At 49.6% G+C, this 21,544-nt stretch overlaps 1 protein-coding gene across 3 annotated transcripts in view; it reads left to right on the forward strand.

The window, feature by feature from the left end:
• Nucleotides 1-21,544, forward strand: part of raskol (Ras GTPase-activating protein raskol) — a 264,298-nt gene that overhangs the window by 84,262 nt on the left and 158,492 nt on the right. Inside the window, exons 1-2 of one of the 3 annotated variants that reach the window (XM_025300972.1) lie at nucleotides 6,708-6,882; nucleotides 18,360-18,476. The exons of the other annotated variants lie outside the window; for them this stretch is intronic. Coding sequence (XP_025156757.1) covers nucleotides 6,783-6,882; nucleotides 18,360-18,476 — 217 coding nt within the window. The 5' untranslated portion in view covers nucleotides 6,708-6,782. Of the gene's footprint in view, nucleotides 1-6,707; nucleotides 6,883-18,359; nucleotides 18,477-21,544 lie in introns of those variants that run through there. 3 annotated transcript variants of the gene reach the window in all.

Here is a 21,544-nt window from a genome sequence, read left to right on the forward strand (position 1 = left end):
GCAGTTTCCTGCAGCTATCCAGTCGGTTCCAACACATTAAAAGGATAACAGCTTTCCAGGCGTATCTCATGTACACACGCATACATACACATACACACACGAACGACGCTTCATTAATAGTTGCGTTTCGTTAACGCGTTCTCAACGTTCATTTTTCCATTTAACTTCCTCTCCCAACTGTCGCTTCCTGCTTTATCGACGCACGTGTACGCGCACGTGGCAGTCCGACAGCGAATGTGCGGATCCGAGATCCGCGTCCTGTGATCAGCCATCGGTACTGCGCTTCTTGCCGCGGTGTGCAGGTGGCGGCAGAAGCGAAGAATCAACTTGGACCGATGAATATTCCTCGAATTATGCAATGCGCGTTCGAGATGTATATCGCGTCTTAAGAATCGCCGATTCTCCGACGAATTGTGTTTTCCGGGAACCGCGCGTTTTCCTTGCACGACCGGGGCGATTTAAATCGGCCCTCGATACGCGCGCTCGTCCCTCTTTTTCGTTATTTATTTATTTATTTATTTATTTATAATATACGGGTCCGAGCCCTTTGATGTACAGTAGTTGGGACAATGGTATAACGAGTAAAAAGATTGTCATAACGATAAATAGGGAAAGAAAATTGAAAAAAAAAAAGGAGGAAAAAAGAAGAAAATGAAGAGAAGGAAGGAGAAAAAAATCTTTTATCTTCCTTCCCTCTTCCCTCTGCCTCTAACTTGCGAAACACAAGAGTTTAGCGCGCAAAGTTCCTCAGATTGCGATCGCTTCGCGAAAGCCCCGCGCGCCTTCGCATCCCGCTGTCTTTCACGGCGCGAGATGCAAATATCTCGGATTCTGCGAGCGCGACGCGTTTCCGTTTCGAAGCATTCGGCATTGAGACGACGCCACACACACACACACACACACACAGCGCAGGCTCTTTGTCGCAAGAGCCCGCCGGAGAAAAGTGCCTGTCGAGCGCTTCCCTCGCGAGATAGATATAGCGCTGACCTAATTTCCGCGGGTTCCGGGCTAGAAAATACTCCCTCCTTGTTCTTTGTGCGGCGTCTCCCTCCGTTGTGGCCATTGTGAGGCCACGTTTCGCCTCGTTATTGCGCGTGGGAGTCGGCTGATCTAGAAAATCCGGAGGTGCGCGCGATACAACGCGATCGCGCGCATCTCCGGAGATGCGGGAGAAATCATTGCGCAAACGTCGGCCGATTCATTTTGATCCCGCAGAAAGATCCGTCCCTCTCACTCGCTCGCGATGCGTCAACTGTTTCTATGACTTCTTTTCTCCTACAGATATCCGCCTTTAATCGACTCGCGCGTCCTTCTCCCCTCCGCGGTGCCTGGAAAAACGGTCGCGTGGAACAACGAGCTCGCGCGAACGCGCAATGACGTTGCAAGGAGGTGATCGATATACACAAGCCGGCAGCGTGGACTTTAATATACACTCGATGGCCTTCGATTTCTTCGTCACGTGCAGACGGTGCGACGCGTCGAGTACAGGGAACTCTTTCAAGAGTGCGTCAATGTCGAATTCGGAGGACCCGCGAGCGCGCGAGTTCGCTTCCTGCGCGTTTTTCGTGCAGTATTAGCAAAAAAGAGAAAAAAACGTATGAAACGCAGCTTTATATTCTCACACACGCACATATTTAATTGGAAGGAATGCGTTAGAAATATCGAGTGTCTCTTCAGCGCTTTAAGCTTTAAGGCTACCATCAAGTATCACCCCAGGCTAACTTCCCTCTTGTCATGCTTATGGGAAAATAAATGCGAGAATTGATCTTTTTATCATAATGTTGTCACTACTGATAGTGCGAATAAATAGCTGTGGAATTAATATTGTGAGCGTAGTTACATTGAGAAAAATTTGTATTAAAAATTTGTATTAAAATTAAACAAATATTTGTTCAAATTCAAGAGAAAAGTTTCCATCCCAGAGAACCTCTGTATTTCATTTTAAATGAAATTAGTCGCTTAATCTGAATAAATGTATTCACAGTCGTGTTCGAACAAATATTTGTTTAATTTTAATGCAATTTCTTCTCAGTGTACGTTTCTTAACAAGACCAAAAATTCGCATGGGGTGAAACTCCACCCATAGTAGCCTTCAAGGGTTAAGCACGCTGCTCGAAGTGGGATCCTGTGCTTTGATCCTGCGCTTCTTTTTGTTCCTTCGTGTTCTTCACTCGATTAAAACTCGCTGCTTACTCTTCCAAGAGTGAGTTCGATCTCAATGAAAGTTGATACACGCAACAAAAAAGATATTGTCAACTGATTTGGAATCCAGATTAATTCTGGATTCAAATTAAGAACCCGTACTTTGACCACGGAAATTGAAGGCTTTAAAATACGGGAAGACTTTCCGGTAGCCCTGATACATATCGTTCGAGTTCAGCGCGTAAGAGCGATCGGAGGAGATCGGGATGATGGAGAGCAGAGAGAGAGAGAGAGAGAGAGAGGCGAAGCCTCACCTGGGCACTCACCGAGAGCCGCTCGCTGAAAAGCCCCCTCCCCCCTCTCACCGCGCACCCCGATGCAATCGTCATATCGGTCGCGGTGGTATTGTTGGACGCGACGGAAATGCCGTCCCGTCGCGTCGGAAGAACCATCCTAGTCCCCGAGTTCGAGGCACGTACGATGTCGCACGGTCAGTCCCCCCTTCGGTCCGCCGCACCACGTGGCCTCTGGGCGCGTCTCGTCGTCCACGCAGCACGCAGCACGCATGAATGCCCGCGCGTTTCCACCCACGTGATTACGCGTTCGCGAGCGATCCGGACACTAGCGTCGCCGTCACGTTCGCGGCGCACACATACGCATACGCATACACACACGCACGCGATGGGATTAAATTGTAAACGGACTCGAAAAGAGACACGAATGCTAATTGTCAGGGTGTAGCCCTGACGTTCAGAGTGATTGAGAGCGATCCTTTTCGCTCGCCGGGTTTCTTCCTACGCTGTTTTTCAGCCGATCAGGAGGTCGCTCGTGCGTGCGAGCGTTGCGTTAGACGGTGGATGTGTGCGTTTGACGCAGCGGGTACTTCTGTCGGTGTCCTAACCCATTAGTCTCCTATCAAGTCTTCATTGCAAGCTCGTTCGTGCAGCTAAGCGTGCAGCTTGTTTCTCGGTTATCGACGTGATTGTTTCGAGACTGTGACTGTTGGCGGTTCTTTCTACCTCGTGCGGTCAATTTAGAAATCCCCGGATCCTTTTTTACCTTCTTTTACCGCTCGTTTTACGTTTAGGTTACGTAAAATTTCGTTCGACTTGAATATTTAGGTTTCTCCGACATGACGCGTGTATAAAAATGACTCTTATGGATTGTTACACAGAGGTTCTCTACAGGAGAGCGAGTGAACTTTTCACATCCTCGACTTCTCAAACGCTCCAACTTTACTCGCAACAGCGTCAACCGCTCGGTCGGCTTCGGAGTCTGATAACGCAAATTCAGGAGAGAATACAGGACTAAATATATAAGGATAAGTAAATTTTTCGTCATCTTCGGCTTCGGAGGATCGGAGTTACGCCCCGACCTCGATCCCTGCAGCGTTCACGCACGCACGCTCGACTGCTAATCGCGAAATCGACGCGTCCGCCAAACGCGACGCCGAAGACAGTCGAAGACGGACGGACGGTCGTCTCTGGGTGATTCACGGGAGAAATCCTTGAGAAAAAATCGAGCTCGTGGCCGACGGGCAGGGACCGTTAGTTCGCCGGGGGGGGGAGGGAGCCGCCATTAAAGTGTCGTGTCGTGTCGTGAGTTAAGCCCGCGATTCGTATGCACGAAGTGCACCGAACGTGACGCGTCCGATCGCGATCGCACCGGCGAGCCTCGGAACGCGGGGACAGGAGTCTTCTCTTCTCCGAGGCTCCGAGTGACTAGAATCGTCCGGGCGAAAGGATATCGCGGTGACTAATTTCGCTGAGGCGGACGCGCGCCTCGATAATAACCGGAAAATTCTTCGCCCGGGGATCGCCCGAAGCAGCGTGGTGGATTTTCCTTCCGTTTCTCGAATTTGTAACTTTGCATTTGCGAGCAATTTTCTCAGCCAACGACCAACATCGATTATTTTATAACTATTCGACTAACGACCGATAATTGTCGAATATAAAGTAGTTTGATAGGCGCAACCGTCTCGCCTATCAAACGGAATGCCTATCTCCGGAATCGAGCGTTCCGCCATTTCCAGGCCTGAATTCGAGAGATCCGCCGCCGAGACGGGGAAAACAGGAAATCGTCGCGGGAGACGTCGATGAGCGGAGCGTCATAAATAATTCATATAATTAGAAGCAGCGTCGACAAATCTGTCGCGCGGCTGAAAAGACGCGCTCGTTAACGCGCCGCGGAGAGTGCTTTCTATACCTCGTCTCCTCTCCGATGTAACGTCGCGGAATTAAGATCGCGCGACGTACATCACCTAGTTCGCGCCCGCGACCCTAATCTCGCTATTGTTTCTCGCCAGAATTATTTCGCGCTCTCGGCGGAGACCTGCCGACTAATTGCGCGTCAGTGTCGGCACGCGTGAGAGAGAGAGAGAGAGAGAGAGAGAGAGAGAGAGAGAGAGAGAGAGAGAGAGAGAGAGAGAGAGAGAGAGAGAGAGAGAGAGAGCGCTAACGATTTCCACGCGTGACTTTGTAAACAGCATTATTTCGCTCGCGTTTGCCTCGAGAGATCCGAAGAGATCTCAGGTACCTCCGCTTCCTTTCTGCGCGCCGCACTTCCGTTTTGTCAAATTCGCGTGCAATTCTCAGAATCGCGAACAGCAGCGTCGCTTTGGACGTAAATCGAGCGATTTACTTGAAAAAATGTCTCTCGGAACCAATTACTATTATATCGATATTTTTTTCCTGGATTATGTGATATTAATATTTTTAATTATATTTTTATTATAATTTTATTATCATTTTATTATTTTCAATGTTAACTTTATTATTTTTATCGTAATGATATAATATAATTGTTTTTATTATAACATTCATGATTAGTGTTCATAATTGTAATCCACGTTAAAATTAATATTTACAAAAATAATAATAATATATATATATATATTATTATTATTTATAATATATATATATATATATATATATATATATATATATATAGGGAGCAAGATGTCTGACTTTTCTGAGGTTATGGATATGGATTTGGAACTTTGTTGCCCAAACATCGGCGATTGCGAAATTATCACACCTCATCGATTCAAGATGGCGGGGAAAATCACGCGACTCGATGCGTCGCGCGCGCGGCGAGTTAGATTTCCTAAGAAATCGCGCTTCGTTCGCTCGTCAATCTGAGAAAGACGCAATTTCCGCGCGGTAAGCCAGTTGTTTATCGCCACCGACGACCGCATATCCTCCGACGTTTGCGGAACGACGCGAATTCATCAGCGACAGACAGTCTGTCTTGATCGGCCGCGCAATTACTTCTCGCCTTGTCGACTCGATCGGGCCGACGACGACGCCCCGACGCTCCGGAAGTTTCCGCGCGTCGCGTCCCATGCGTCGTCCCATGCGGAAGTTTCCGCCGGCCAATTTGCATCGTTTAATTACTCATCGTCCTATCTAATCTATCGTTCCCTCTCCCTCGTATCTCGCACACCATCTTATTCATCAGTCAGCGAACGTATATTCTCGGAATTAACATTCAGGACTGACTCGCGCGGCTAATTTGTAGGATCCAACTTTGTTATCGTCGCTTTCCGCACGCGACGCAGATCGCGCGCGAATTAACGAAAAAGCCCGAAATAGAACCGCGTGCTCATAATCGACCCTGATGACTCCCGTCGTCGTGGTAGCGCCCCTCCTCGCGCCGGACGATGATTTCGCACGAGCCGATTGGCGCTCCGACTCGTCGTCGGAATCCTCATGGAGCAAGAGAGAGTGAGTCCTCGGCGCCGGATGCGATAAAACGGCCTCGTTGCCGTTGCCGTCGTCGTCGTCGTCGTCGCCGTCGCCGTCGTCGCCGCGGTCTCTCGTCGTCCTCTCCGCCGGTCGCGCGGCCGCACGATATAAGTGCGTTCACGTCGACCGACGGACGGGCGGACGGACGCGTTGCGAGAGCGGCGCGGATAAAAGTCGGTGAAGTGTGCTAGGTCATTGCTTTTCAGCGACCGAGCCGAGTGATTCGTCGCAGTCGTCGTGCTACACGTCCTACAAACAGTCGCGCGCGCGTTCCTCTCGCTGCGTTCGCCGACCCGTCATCGCCGTCGCCGTCGCCGTCGCCGTCGTCGTCACCGTCGCGGGTCGGGCCGAGCCGAGCGCGGAAGCGATCTCCACGTGGAGGCGATATCGTATCTTCGATTTCTACGACGACGTTCTTCGATTTCTGCTCGATTTCGGCTCGTCGTCTCCGCGGAATCGCTCGCTCGCGGCCGTTCATGTGGACCGCGAGGGTGTCTCCTCTCGACGGAGGGTGTGCATCGGCGGAAGTCGGTCTCCGAGGTGTCGCCGAGGAACAGAGAAACGCGTGTGTGTTTTCGAGCATCGCCGTCGAGTCCGCGAGCCGATGGCTCGCTTCGTCCCGAGGGAGTGGTCGTGCGGTTTGTTGTTCGACGATGACGCGACGATAAGGCGTGCTTAATCGAGGGGAAAGAGAGGTCGGCTCTGTCCTACATCACACACACTTGTCGCGCGTACGCACACGCACGCACGCACACGCGTACACGTCGCGTCGCGTCGCGTCGCGGCACTGCTCGTGGAGAGCGAGGAGCGACGACGGAGGTGTGAACGCGCGCGTGTGCTCCGGACGGGCCCGAATCGAGCGGGCGATCGCCGCCGCTCTCGACGTGTCTCGAGATGAGTCGCAAGAAGGTGTGGAGCTCGATCGTGCGACGGAAGAAGAAGGACCACATGGACCTGAGTCCCAGGGACGAGAGTCCTCGGTCCCGCTGCGTCTGTAAGTCGAGACCCGCGCGCTCCTCCCCCCCCTCCCCCTTGCCGAACCGCCCAAGGAGAGGAACCTTCGTTATCTTCCGGCTGCGATATCGAGGTGCGAGTTTGAAAGGAGCAGATAACGCAATCACGGCGTGTCGACTCAGCCAGCGAAGCTCTACTAGGGATGTAAGCTTCACTTCGGGGAACGGTCGGCGGGAAATTGACGCCTCGGAGAGGTCATAATCCCGACCTTTGTTTAGTTCAAATGTCGCGGGTCAAGTGTCGCAAGTCGCTCGAATCGCCGGCGTAGAAGCGGCCGTTAGTCGGAAAATGACGCGCGTGACGTATCTGACGGTGCAAGTTGAAGCGGACTCACAGCGGAAGCGGAAAAACGTGCTCAGAGGAGACAAAACGTCGAGATCACGCTCGTTTTCACGCGTTGCCTGCTAATGCGCTGTGTGATACGTTTGATACAAATAACTCCGGGGTCGCTGTATCGCCGCGATGATGATGCGCGGAGAAAAATGTTCGGCTGTAGAAAATGTCGGGACCGTCCGTTTTTCCTCGTTCAACGGACCTCCTCGTGTTTCGTAGCTTCGATGGCTGAGCGGAATTCTAAACATTATTCTCGTGTTGTCGTTTTCGCGGCTCCTCCGGGAAGAGAATTAAACGTTCCCGTGCTCTGTGTTCTTCGGTGTTTGAAGATAAATCTCAAGCACCACGCGAAGGTTCCTCTCCGAGAAAAAAAAACACACTCATCCGCACCTGCGTCGCTTTGCTTTGCACGCTTGTGTTACGCAACTTCACCGGCACAGCTTCGCGGTGATTTCTGATCAGACCGCATCGCGCATACCTACGTACATTGTTTCATCAGCGGCGCGGCTTCGTCACGCGAAATGCGCGCCGCGCGGCGGGAGCTCTCTCGGGGTCTTTTTGCGGAAATGGAAACCGCAACTTGCTCGCCTCGCGTCGCTAAATACCTCCAAGTCGCCGGCGTGTGCGTTGCGCGCGTGTTATTCGTGTGTTTTATCGTCCGCGAAACCGATATGTCCGCGCGAGCGCGTTAACGCGCAAAATAATTATTCAGCGTCCGCGGGAAGATCGCGATAAGCGAAGGAAGAGGAAGAATACACGGCGCTAAGGACACTCCGCCGGGAACACTCCGTGGACTTTTCCTTATTATTATTCCTCCTCGCGTCCCGACAAGAATTAGTCATGCGGATTTATCGGGCGGGTGCAAAAGTTTCCGCAGACTTCGTGATGAAAAGTTGCAAGTTATTGGGAACTTTTTTATTGTCCTTCACCTGGCAAAAGTTGGCGAAAGACAATAGAAGGCGGTGGCTGTTGCCGGTGGGTGGGATGAATAAATCGCGCGGAGAAAAATGTTTGAAGGAAACGGCTTCCCGACGAGGTCTCGAGCCGAGATTCCAAAATCTCGGCTCGAGTTGTCAGAATTCAGCCGAAATTATCCAGACTCCTGTGGTTTTCGTTCGGAATTTCTCAACCGTGCATTTTCTTTTCATCAGCGCGAAATTCGTTCGTCTAACCAAACATTTTTCCCCGCGCGTCCTTGGGCGTCGAATTATTTCGTCGCCCATTTTTCCGTCGCGAAATTCGTCGCGAACTTTTGCGAAACTCGCCCAATTCCGCGCCGCCTCGCTTCAGCCGACAAAATGCGCTGCGCGCCGAAGAAGAAAGAGCCCCTCTCCCTGTCGCCGACCGTCGATTTTTCCTTCCGGTCTTTCCAATGCGGATATTACGCGCCCGCTCTGTTCCCCGTAAAATTTTCATCTTCACTCTCGACCGTCGACTCACTGACGACGGCTCTTCGCGCTCGCGCTCGCGCTCGCGCGATACCGCGAACAGCCGGGAAGTCGCGGAGACTGGCGGCATCTGCTGAAACATCGCGCTGCTATCACGATAAAAAAATGAAAAAGCGAGAAGTCGAGTCGAAAGCTCGCGCGAGAGATGAGAAGCGAGACGGGAGCGTCCGGGGGGAACACGAGAGGACAAGGGAGATACGAATAAATGCTAAATCGTGACGCAAGGAAAAAGACTCTCATCGACGGCTCGATAATCCTTCCTCAATAATCCTGGAGAAAAACGAGCGAGCGTGCAAGGGAGGCGAAGGAGAAATGGGAGGTGGAGGCGGAGAAATGGAACGGAAGAAAGCGCAAATGGCGCGGTGTTGCGGACATTCGGTAACGCAAATGGAAATGAAAATGCAGACGACGAGAGGGAGGCGAGGGGGAAGAGGAAGAGTCAAACCAGCGAACGTTACGAGCACTTAATTGCATTCCGCCGATCCGATCAACATCCGTTATCTCCTTCTCTTTATCCGGTACCATCGGCGGCCTCGTTCTTCTTCCTCAATTCCCTTCCTTCCCCTATCTCGCCGACGCTTTCGTGATCCTGGAAGGAAGCGTGAATTATTTACGAGCCCGGTGAGACGCGGACTTTGAGTCTCGAATTGTCCTTTTCGGGAAAAATGAGGCGCCGCGGCCGCGTCGCCCGACTCGGGCGGGTTTTATAATTGAGACGTCTAATTAAAAATCAACGCGATCCCCCGCCTCGAGATCGACTCAATTTCTGAGCGCGCGCCTGTACGCCTCGTGAAATTGTTTCTCGTTTTCCGCGCTCGACTTTCGCAGAGGAGAGCAGAGGAGAGAACAAAAGGAGGAAAAAAAGCGAAAAAAGGAGGAGCCCGATGAAATAACGAGAGGATACGTTAGAACGGGCTCGCCTGTTGCGCAAGAGGAGGTGACGCGTACAATGGAGTTAATTAAAGCACGTGTGCGTCGAGCGAGTACGGTCGATTTAATTAAAATTCCGATTAGCCCGTTGGAAACATCGCGATATTGTTCGGCTGTTGACTCGACGCGGGGTATAATCGAGCCTCGCGTCGTATCGATCGCGCATTGTCGCCTCGGGTCGTAATATCTTCCAGAGAATTGCGGGTTCCGTCTGTAACTCGGTATGTCACGTGACGCACGCTCGAAGATACGACAAGTACGTCACTTGACCAAACGTCGTCAATTAGCCGACCCCGTACAAGCTTATTTGAATACGAACGCAGCCAGAATTGCGGTCTAAATATCGCATACTCGAGAAGAATCATAATGACGATAAAAAAAAAAAAGAAACAATTACATCCAATTCTTGCGAGCGGTTAATTATGGACCCAGGTCAAGCGATACGTAATTCCGAATACGAATTAATTGACAATCAATAATCCCGACTTGGTTTCACGCGGTGGAATTTCCGCCGGGCCTTGCAGATTATCCCAAACGAACCTCGTGAGAAACGAACAACGAGCGCTCCTCGATCAGGACCTTGTCTTCTCTCTCGCTCCTCGAGACAAACGTGAGCGGCGCGAAAGAGTGACATCAGCTGACGGAATATTAAATAACCACGTGTTGGCATTCCGACGCGACGGCCGCGGCCGTTAATAACAACGCAGGGCGGAGGAAACGGTTAGGCGGATTAATTTGCGGAACGAATCGCCGTGGCGCGCGGATCGTTCCAGATCCGCGGAACCGCGCCGGCGATCTCTCCCCTCGCGCGAAATCGGCCAGCGCCGAAGGGATCGCCGCGCCTCGAGAGGGGCTGACTAACCACAGCCGCGGGGTGTAATGGCTGAGGAATTCGCCCTTTGTCCCTCGCGGGCGGTTCCCGATTCTTCTCGCCACGCGTAATCGTTCCTTTTTCCCGTACGAGTCGTTAATCGCAGCGCGAGCGCGCGCGCGCGCGCGCGTTAGGATCGGGTTGCGGAACGTTGCGGACAAGGTCGGCGACGACGCTCCAGCGGAGCAGGCAACTCGAGGAGCGCGCTCTTTGTGCGCGACCTGGTAACGCAAGCGGACAATGATGTAAGGTGACTCCGTGTTCCTGCGCTTGGGTTACACGCGGCGTCTACGAGCGCGACGCGAGGCCCTCTCGTCTAATTGCGACTATCAGCTCTCGCGCGTCTCGTTGCTTTTAGGCGGGAATTATCGCGATCGATTTAACGACCGATTCCGTCCATCCAGCGGGAGTGGGACCGATGGATTAAAGAGGGGGGGAGAGAGGGACGCGCGTGGTGTTCACGTCTCGCGTGCGGTACGTGACCGTCGAGATCATCGTGTGGGTATCGTGTGGGTATCGCGTAGGAGTAGGAGGACGCCTATGCGTAATGACTTTTTCTCGCGACCGTTAATTTATGACGATTCGTGAACTCATGATGATCCTACGATGCCGTGAGTCGGCAATTTGCACGTAACGGCACCGCGAACTGGGTTTTCTAATTAATCCGGTCGAGGTCTCCCTCGTGACGGGGAAAGGAAGAAGTGTTTGGCGACTTGTGGCTGCGATCGCGTGGCGAAAGAATTGCAGTCGGGAGGATCATTTTTGCAACGAGTATTAACTGCAATCTCAGCGATAACAACGCAATTGCTACTGTTTTCTTTTTCTTTTTTTTTTTTTTTGTGAAAATAACAACAAGATTTAGTCGAGACGAGAAATAACTTAATAACCTTGATAACATCAATTCACTCTTTTGTTTTTCTGTCGATGTGTCAGTGTCTACGCTGCTCGAAACAGCCAGATCGTCATAAATAATCCGCGTCTAAGAATTCCGCGAGTAGCGAGCAGCTCCCGCAGCTTGAATGAAATGCGAAAGTACGAGTAATCAATGTGAAGCATAAGTGCGTTTGCGCGAGAGACTCGAACGCAGCGATGTGGAAAGGAAGAAAATATTTATCGCCTCAAATACAAGTCGCTCCGCCGGCTGATGATGATACAGGCCTTCGAAGAAGCGATCCTCTAATTATCCTGAGCGGCGTATAATGTTTCTATTAAAAGCGATGAGCGTCAATTCCGCTCGGTAACCTTCGGCAATGGTGCGAGTGTGCGTGCGGTGCGTACAGTCTCGTGGTCAAATTTTAAATTCCACGACAGATCTCGACTCGAGTATCCATCGATACCACACCAGACTGCACACTTCCTCGTTTTTCCCCCTTTCTTCCTTTAATTTTTCAACATTGAATCAACGAGACGGCGACGCTTGCCGAACGTTAACGAGTTAACCTCGGCGAGTTCCTCCCATCCGGTCCGAGTGTACAACAAGCTCCCGATAAATTTCGCAGCGCCATCATAAGATCCATTCTCCGTTCACAAGCCGATTGAATCGATATCGACAGTGGTTTTTCGGACCGTTCGATTCAACAAAGACTGATTTCTTTATTCATTTATTTATTTATTTACTATATTAATAATATAGGAGTTTGACCCCTTTGGTGGTACAGTAGTTGAGACAATAATATAACGAGTGAAAAGATTTTCATATAATAAATAGGGGAAAAAAGCAAAACAAAGAAAAGAAAAAGGAAAGAAGAAAGAAAGAGAGAAAGGAAAGAAACAAAATAAGAGAGGAAAAAAGGAGACAAAAATTTTATTAATATTGTTTATTGTTATTTTATTAATATTGTTTATTAATATCGACCGATGATTCGATCGGTATCTGCTTGATATCATATTCTAGTCGATATACCAAGACTGGAATCTTTTAATTGTAATATTAATTTATTATTATTTATTGATTATTCAAAGTAGAAGAAATGATCGTGTCAGAGAGCGGTACGTTTGTCACAATAATAGATGACTTACGTTAATGTCTAGAAAAAAATTCATATGGTTAGAAAATATTAATAACGACATCGAATCGGTCGTTGATTTTTCCACACGATTTCGGCCGGATCCTTCGTCGACTTGTGGACCCGGGAAGGATGCGGACAATCATTCGTCCGACTGAGCACGAGTCCCTTTCTTTCTCACATCGCGCGAGAGTCACATCCTGCGCGCAACGGATATATTAATAATTAAAAACTGCACGATGCGTGCGCGCGCGCGCGCGCGCGCGTACCGTCAGCTGGAGGACGAGAGTAATGGCTGCTTTGTCTCGTCCGGACGATCCTTCCCTCTTCCGCCAGCTCGCCTTCGGCGTCTCCGCTTTCGTACGAACGATCCTTGCGCGTCCCTCTTCACCCTCCCGCGCGCATGCAGCATCCGCGGCCTCCTCCGCGAGGTGGAATCTCGAGACGGGAAAGTCGCGCGCGCGATCGCCAAAGGGCGGGAGGATGATCGAAGGACGAAAGGAGTATCCTCTTACGCGCTCCTTAGCATTCCCCACCCCCCCCCTCCTCCCCTCCCGGAGAGAGCCGCGGCATTCTTGAGATTTACACCCCGCCCGAGAGCATCCTCGCCGCGACTCCTGAAAATCGCGTTACCGTCGTAGTCGGTGCGAGGGATCGAGACGGAAGGCGATTATCTGCGTGTGTCGCTTGGGCTGTGTCGCTGAGAGGTCAAAGGTCAAAGGGAGAGCAGAGGTGCCCCTTGGGACAATTATCTGGGGAAACTGGATGGACCGCCCACACGATCGGGGAACGCGCGCGGACAGAATTCCGCGTTAGAAATCAGAGTCGCGGCTTTTGACGTTTTCTCGTCGGGAATAATAAACGATCTGCGGCGTCCGGGCGATCTATTTGAAATCCGCCGAGTCGGCTTTGTTTCCTCGCCGGAGCGAGAGTCAAATCGAGCGCGGATTCGCAATAGCGTTTTACGCTTCGCGGCGTACTTTCTTTTCCTCGGAAGCCGCACAATCGGCGAGCGCAGTAATTGCGAACGCTCGTCCGGCGCCCGTTAAAAAGGCGCCCGGCTTAAAAAGTCCGAGTCCGTTCGGTGTCCCCCTCCCCTCCCCTCCCCTCCCCCCTCCGTCGTTCCTTCTTGCGACAGCTCGTAAAAGCGTCGCTCTAATTATGCAACGGAAACGCTTACGGCCGATCCGCCGGACACGCTCGACCTGGCAGATTCTCGATCGCCCGGGACAATGGACTAATAAATCGGAGAAAGATAGCGAAGGCTCCGACGGTGAACGCGCGCGGGGAGAAAAATATTCGATTGAGTGAACCGATCTTCCGACGAAACACGGAAACCACACAGAGAGATTCCGCTCCAGGCTGTCAGAGTTCGGTCTGAATTATCGAGATTTCTGCTTAAGTTCGACAGAACTTTTCAATCGTTCGTTTCAATCTCGCCGGAAGATTCGCTCATCCGACCAAACATTTTTCTCCGTGCAGCCAGCGAGGAGAACACGATAGGTCGATAAGAGCTGGATGTCGAGCGCGACGATTCATATCTTGGGAGGGGACGAGGGGGGGGGGGGCGAGGAAGGGGAGATAAAAGTTGTTGTTCGTCAGTGTCACGTACACTGGATTTCCAAGCGATTTGAACGTTTCCCTGGAGATCCGACATCGAGCTCCGACGGGAGCGCGACGTCGCGCGGGTCTCAAACATACCGTTCCGTCAAACGATCGATCGGGCCCGTAAACTCGAGGCTCACTTTCGCGAGAGCTCCCGTTACCGCGCCCATCGTACGTGCATCATTTCAGCGCCGTATCGCGACCGTCGCGTCGCTTTTGCTCCGCATCGAAGCGCGATCCTCGAGTTACGTAATATCGCCGTTGCCGATAAGAGCACGTCGGATCGCCTGGTGAGGGGAGGGGGAGCGCGAGGGGGAATCAAGTTTCCAATCGCGGAATCATCGTGTCGGATAGTGTGCTTCAAGTCCATCTCCTCCACCTACGTCGTCGTGTGAGTCAATTTCCTTGTACGGCGACGAGGAGGAGGAGGAGGAGGAGGAGGAGGAGGATGACGCGAAGAGAAGCGGACGCGCTCGTTTCACGCCGGAAATGCAGCGCGGTTACCGAGTTGACGATCTCTACCCTCATTATGAGCCGCGCCTCGTCGGCCCTCTCTACGATACTTTTTCCCTTCGCGGCCGCTCCGCAATGTCGCGTTTTCTTGCCGTCTGCCTTCCTTTCTCTCTCTTTCTTTCTTTATAATTTTCAAAAGTATGAAAGTAGAGTCTAGTCATGGTTGTTGTCTAGGTCAGGCGTCGTGCCTGACTTCTTTGTCGAATACAATACGTTAGGTTAGGTTGGGAGTTACACTCAGCTGTCCAACGTCTTGTTCCTATTTAATTAAGAAGCTCTTTGTTCCTCGCCGCGGGACTCTTGATTGGCCGGGCGACGCCGGAAGCGAGAATACGCATGCCCAAAATTCTCGCGTGCCATTTTCAGATGAAAAGTCATTCGTATAAAAGTATATTTCTCTGCAGTCAAAATGTTATGAGCACCGCGCTTCTCTCTTAGTGGTCAATGAACAAGCGTAAAATGACTGTAATGTCAGACCGAGTCATACGCAATCATTCTGTATGACCAACTTCATTCTAGTGAGGTCATTTTGTAGTTGTTGATTGACTATGAAGGCACAGACAGACTATCCGGAGCGTTTTACAAGTATCAGCGAGCTGAAATATTTTTTCGTACAAATAACTTTGAATTTAGAAGTGGCGCGTAAGAATCTCCAGCGCGTCATTTCTCGCTTACGCTCCGACGTTATTAGTTACTGCAAGACGTTATTCCAATAAAAAATCTTAACCTTTAGAGGACCGGGGTGGCTCCTATAGGAGCCACATATAAATCGGCATTCAGTGTTTTCTTAAAGGTTATATTACAGTTATTTGTGCATTTATGTCGATGTTTATGTGTTCTAAACATATATTTGCATATGTTTTCGTGTGATTTTTACCTTACTTGTAAATAAACATTTATTAACAAATACATAGTTTAACTGCATAGTAATTTGCATCTCAGTACGTTTTTATTTATAATAGATCCACTTTCTCTCAGAATTATATAAAATCAGCACACAACACTATTCGAAGAATTTCATACGAAAGAAACATTACCGTAAATAATGTGATAACAATCACTCTAAAAGTAACAAATAAGTATAAAAAATACAGAAAATTAGTTTTCGAAATAAAATAATTTTCATTATTTTTTAAAACCAAAATTTAAAAAATTATAAAAATATACAAAAAAATTAAGAAATTTTAAAACAAAAAATTTAAAAAAACAAAGGAGCTACATAACTTTCTACGTCCACGTCGTTAGCTCTGGGTTATGCTAAAGGAAAGTTTTATTACCGTATGAGATTACTCATAGTAATATAGACTTATTTTAGGTAAATAATTGCCTTTCTTTAAAATGTCTCTAAAATTTCGATAATCTGATATCAAAATGATGATCAGCGATATAAAAAAAACTCCTAAAAGTGCCCAGATCCAAATTTTAAAAATTTTTTATTTTGGCCGTTCCGTTCCGGACCGGGCCGGGTTAGGTTAGGGCCGGGGTGGCTCCTATAGAAGCCACTAACAAACTCGAAAACTCTACGCGATATGATGATTATATATATATATATAAATTTTCCGCGAAAAAAATGCAAATTTTCAAAAGGAAAAACGCCGGTCCTCTAAAGGTTAATTAATATTCTTACTTCATTTCTTATTTCATTTTCGTTGCTTCATTTATTGTTATACAATTATGTTTTTATTTCTTTTAATTATCTCCCCAGTAATCTGTATATTTAAAGACAATAAACACATTCGTCTACTTATCTCTCTCTCTCGACTTTTGCTTTCGCGGCGAAAAGTCGGTCGCTTCACCGACGATCGATCGATCGATCGGATGAATGAATCGCGACTGGAATTCGGCACGGACGCTTTGGAGCTTTCGATTGCAAGAAATATCCGAGAGAGAGATCGCGCGCGACAGAACCAATTTCCGTTGTTTTGTTATACATGCGAGCGCCGCGTCCACAAATTGGTTTTCCTTTCAGAGTCACTCTCTCGAATGAGAGTCCGCGTGACGGCGCGGCGCGCGTTATGAAATCACGGATGGAACGGCCGGCGAAAATGCGGCGAAATAAATCGTCTTAAGGAATTTCACGGGTTCCTGAAGGTATTGTAGATTTATCTATCGACCGCGCTCCTTCGCTCACGTAAACGCGAGTATAATTGCGATGTGCAAATTGGCCGCGCTCTCTCGCCCCCTCATCTTTTATGCTAAACACACCGTTCGGCTCTGCCGATGACAACGCACCGCGCATCTCGATCGACAACAAAGCATCTCGATTCAAATTCATGCGCGTTAACATGTATCAATGTGGCGGCGACGCGCGTGGGTGAAGCAACGCGAATCGCCCGACGAGTTTATTCTAATAAACCGTTCCGACCTGTCCGACCAGCGCGAACGCCATCGGAACACTCCTTCGAGAGTCGTCAGATCTACGATGTTATTTTTTAGATGTTATGTCATTCCCGAGGATTGTAGATCGCGCAATATCCTCTCGGACACTTGCCGACCGGAGAATTGTGAAACTCTTCATACGCGCCGTGGACGCGCGGGAGATTTCACGCTCGTAAATCTCTCCTTCGCTCCCGTCGCGATTACAAGCGTGATTCAGTGTTGTAATCGAAATGGATCAAGAGATCAAGCCAGGAGGATGTACGCATGTGTGCGACGCATGTCCGCGTGTCTGAGAGAGCGAATGCCGAGTCAGCAGTACCTACACATCGCCGGGACGGGAATGTGGGACAAACCGATGCGATGCGAGGAAAATGCGACGCGCTGCGGCAAAATTCACTTCCGTCAACCGCGCAGGAAGAAGTGGGTTACGAAAACAAGTCTATCCATAATCGGCCGAATGCGCGGAACGCGGCTCGACGAACGACGGCGATTCCTGCGGATTGCGCGCAGTCACCGCGCCGACGCGTGGATGAATGGACGCGCGTCTCCGTATTAAACGGCCGTCCCGACGCGTGCGGAGCGATAGAGCGTTACGGAAGCGTTTCCGTATTCCGTCGGCGGCCTCTTATCTAGGCGATTGCGCCAGTGGTTCTCGATCGGGACTGTCGACTCGCTCTTTTGCCTCCGGCGAACTTCCAGGCGAAGCGCCGCTCTCGGCCGACGCGCGGCCGAGAGCGGTTGCTGTCGCGTCGTGACGCCTCACTTCCGCGCGTTATGATCTCAAGGGTGAGGGGGCTTTGTTCCCGCTTCTCAAGGGTTAACGCCGCGCGACTCGCTTTCTCAATGCTTATCGAACGCAGCTTTAAGTTACTGTGTCGAGGTGACGATGCCGACAGAAGACTCGCTTATGTGCAATCGTCGGTCGTTAAATTATTATAATAATTATTGGCGTTAAGTTATCATCACTAGTTAGCTAATCGATGGTTATTGCAGTGTTGATATAAATTTATGATGATACAATGAGATCGATGTGAATCTGCCGCGAGAAATGACCGACGACGCGCATCGTTGGATTTCATTCACATTGTGAGGGAAATCCTGTGTGATGTTCTTCTGGGCGAGTTTTCTTTTCCGGACATTGCAAAAGTATACTTTTATCAATTGAATAATTGTCCGGGAATGTATCCGGGCGTTCGTACGCTCGCGCGGCTGTTCCGACGATTAAGCTGCAAAGTTCTCCGCTATGCTTGACCGCTTTGTTGCTACCCTCCTCGACGAAGCTGCGCGCTTCTCTACGCACACGCTCACTTTGTGTCGCTTCAGCGTCCTCGTAAACTAGGATTTGTCAAACGCAAATATGATGCCAATTTAGCGCCGCTGCTACGACGAGTCTCCACGCTGCCGAAAAAGGGTTCTCAGCACAGACACACTTTGGACCCGGAACTGTCGTCTTTGCGCGAGCAGGACAGCAATCATCTGTCCGTCGAGAGTAAGTGTCCTATCGCGTAAACGTATTTCTTTTCTTTTTTTTCTAATCGTAAGTACTGTCCTCTTTCTCTTTTTTTCTCAAATGCCGGCGAGAGTGCTCCGATAACGGAGACTCTCGTCTTGCCAGGATTGCGAATGACGAACAATCGTGGATCTCTCTCCCGAGATCGATTTTCGGGATACTCGGAGTATTCCTTTTCAAATTCAAGGGACTCGTTAGAAAAAATCGCGAGCAGCCGAGGGCGGAAATATTCCCGACATTCGTTCTTCGACCGTTTCCTCCCGCAGCGAGCAGTCCGACGAGCAGCCACCGGCCAAAATTAGTTTCGCTCTCTCGTCCGTGGAGTTTGCGTGGCGAGAGGAAGGCGTACCCTTCCCTCCTCGACTCGATCGCATCGAAGGCCGGTGGAACGATTTTCCCACTGTTTACGCGGAAAGATCGTCGGTTGGAATCGGGCCAGCGGTGTATTTTTACGCGTCCCGTCGCTCGCGAACGAGGCGGAAACTGCTGCAGCGAAAGCCGCAATATAGCTCGATCCACGGTCACGCCGCGTTTTACGACCGGAATTTTGGGCCGAGGAACGAGATAAAGAGAGCGGGAGAGAGAGAGAGGGGGGGGAGAGGGGGAGAGACTTCGTTTTTCGATGCGGCGTTGCGGCAGCCGCGTTCTCGCTAACTGTGACCCACATTCGCGGCCTATCCGCGGAATCGAAAAACGAGAAAAATCCCGGGCGGGACGCGAAGCGGCCAACGCGACGCGCTCGATCGAGAGAGGCGGGATTATCGATTTCCAGACGCGAGCTTTTAATTAATACCCGCATCAAATTCGCCGCGGCACGACGCGGCGATAAAAACGTGCGAGAGCGACGGAACAAAACGTGCCTGACGAGGTGTGCGTTATCGGACGGAGGAAAAAGTAGAAGTCGCAGAAGGGAACGACGTGATATCGTCAACCGTCGTCGTCGTCGTCATCGTCGTCGTCATTGGGACTTTCTCTCTCTCTCTCTCTCTCTCTCTCTCTCTCTCTCTCTCTCTCTCTCTCTCTCTCTCTCTCTCTTTCTCCGCCCCACGTTTTTCCTTTTTCATCTCCGACAGCGCGGCGCGCTGAAGCATCGAATAATTATCTCGGCTTGCCACGTCGCAGCGAGACTTCTCGCAAGAGTGAAAGGGGACTCGATTTTGCGGCGGATCGTGCATACGACACGCACAATTGAACGCGAGGCCCTGCTGCGAGACCTGCGAAACGCGCGGCAGGTCTCCATGCGAACTCTCGGCTACCTGGCCGAGCACGTGTGGAAGATCTCTCGAAGATCTCGCGCGCGGATTAGCACGGCGGAAGTAGACCGAGCGCGTGGAAATTGGCGGAGAAGGCGCGCGCGCTCGACGCTCGGCTTTCACCGGATTACGCAAAAAGGACGACGAGCGAGACTGCGAGACGGGACGGGACGGGACGAAGCGAGAAACGCAACGAGAACGCGAAACAATGACCAAGAAACTCACCAAGCTCTCGGGCTAATTCGCCAAGCAAGAGGAAAAATGCGGCCCGGTTTCTCAAGCAGAAAAAGGCGAAGCGGTGTGCAATTACGGCGCCGCGAGAGGATATCCTTGGCGCTTTCCGAGCCTCGTTCCGCGGCTGTCTCTCTTTTCCTCTCTCTCTCTCTCTCTCTCTCTCTGCTCCGCCACCGCGCCGTCGCGCGATTAATCGCGCGGGTTAATTCGCCGAGCGTTGAATTATTAAACGGAACGATTTATTAGTCCGCCCGTATATATACAGCGCGATCGAAACGGGGCGGATTGTGCCGGTCGCGTTGGCACGAATGCCGCGAGTGCCGACGCAAATAAAGATCAAAGTGATGGCGAATTAATTCACGCGCGATTAACTACAATTAACGTTGCTGAAATTGAATGACGAATCGTCGATTCGGCGCGATATAATTGCCACGGGAAGAATGTATGAGCGAGAAACGCTGTACGTTTTGCGTGATATTTCTGGTAGATGAATATTTCCAGGATCGAGTATTCTAAGGTTTTTGAGCTCGCTCTTTTTGAGTGGCTTTCAAAAATGACGATCCGAAATGGCGAGTCCTTAAAGCAATATAAATGACCAAAACAAAGTGTTATCCGTATAACGTATTCGTTATATTTCGCGATTTTCTTACTTTATTTTATTTTTTCTTTATTAATAATATACGGGTCTGACTGCTTTGGTATACAATAATTGAGACAATAGTATAACGAGTAAGAGATTCTCATACAATTAAAAATGGAAAGAAAAGTAAAAAAAGAAAAGGAAGGAAGAAAGAAAGAAAGAAAGAAAAGAAGAAAGGAAAGAAAAAAATAAGAGAAAAAAGGAGAAAAAAATTCCTTTAAATAGATACTTAAAAAATACTTTAAAGATTTTTAATCACATTTGAGACATTTGGATTTCACATTTCCAAAAACAATGACCTAAACTAACCCCCCTTTTACACAACATTTTAATGGCACTGCTTAACCTTCAAGAATCTACTATTAGTTTGCCAGTTTGAGCACTTTTGTGAGAAATACAACTTGCCGGTTGACGGATAAAAATAAACAAAATGTGAATCGATCGTATGCGAGGCTGAAATCTCGCGCATGCGTTCGTCTCGTGTCTGTGTGAAGTTAGCACAACGTTTTAAAAATTATTAAAGATATTATTAAAAAACAACGTGAGTTTCAATAGCATTTTTCATAGTTCTACAGTTCCTGATAAAAATAAAAAAATTAAAAGATGAAAATAAAAAAAAAGTTCCGTATTCTTAATACCAAAAGATCGACATTGAAAAAACGTCGTGTTACTTTTACGTTCCAGCACGACACAGTCTCCTCTAAAATACAAGAAGCCGGTGAATAATACACTTTTTGACGAGAGTTTTTGAGAGAGTGTTCATGCTGGCGCCAGAAGTTAAAATGAATTTAAAAATAGTTATACGGCGGAACAATGATTGAAAATGGTTGAATTGTGTAGAACTCGAATAGAACAAGCTAGAACTACCGTCAGAAGTATAAGAAGTCGACGGTACGACACATGTTTTCGCCGAGTGTCGT

The sequence above is a fragment of the Harpegnathos saltator genome, unplaced genomic scaffold (genome assembly GCF_003227715.2).
Source record: "Harpegnathos saltator strain DR-91 unplaced genomic scaffold, Hsal_v8.6 scaffold393, whole genome shotgun sequence".
Lineage (NCBI taxonomy): Eukaryota > Metazoa > Arthropoda > Insecta > Hymenoptera > Formicidae > Harpegnathos > Harpegnathos saltator.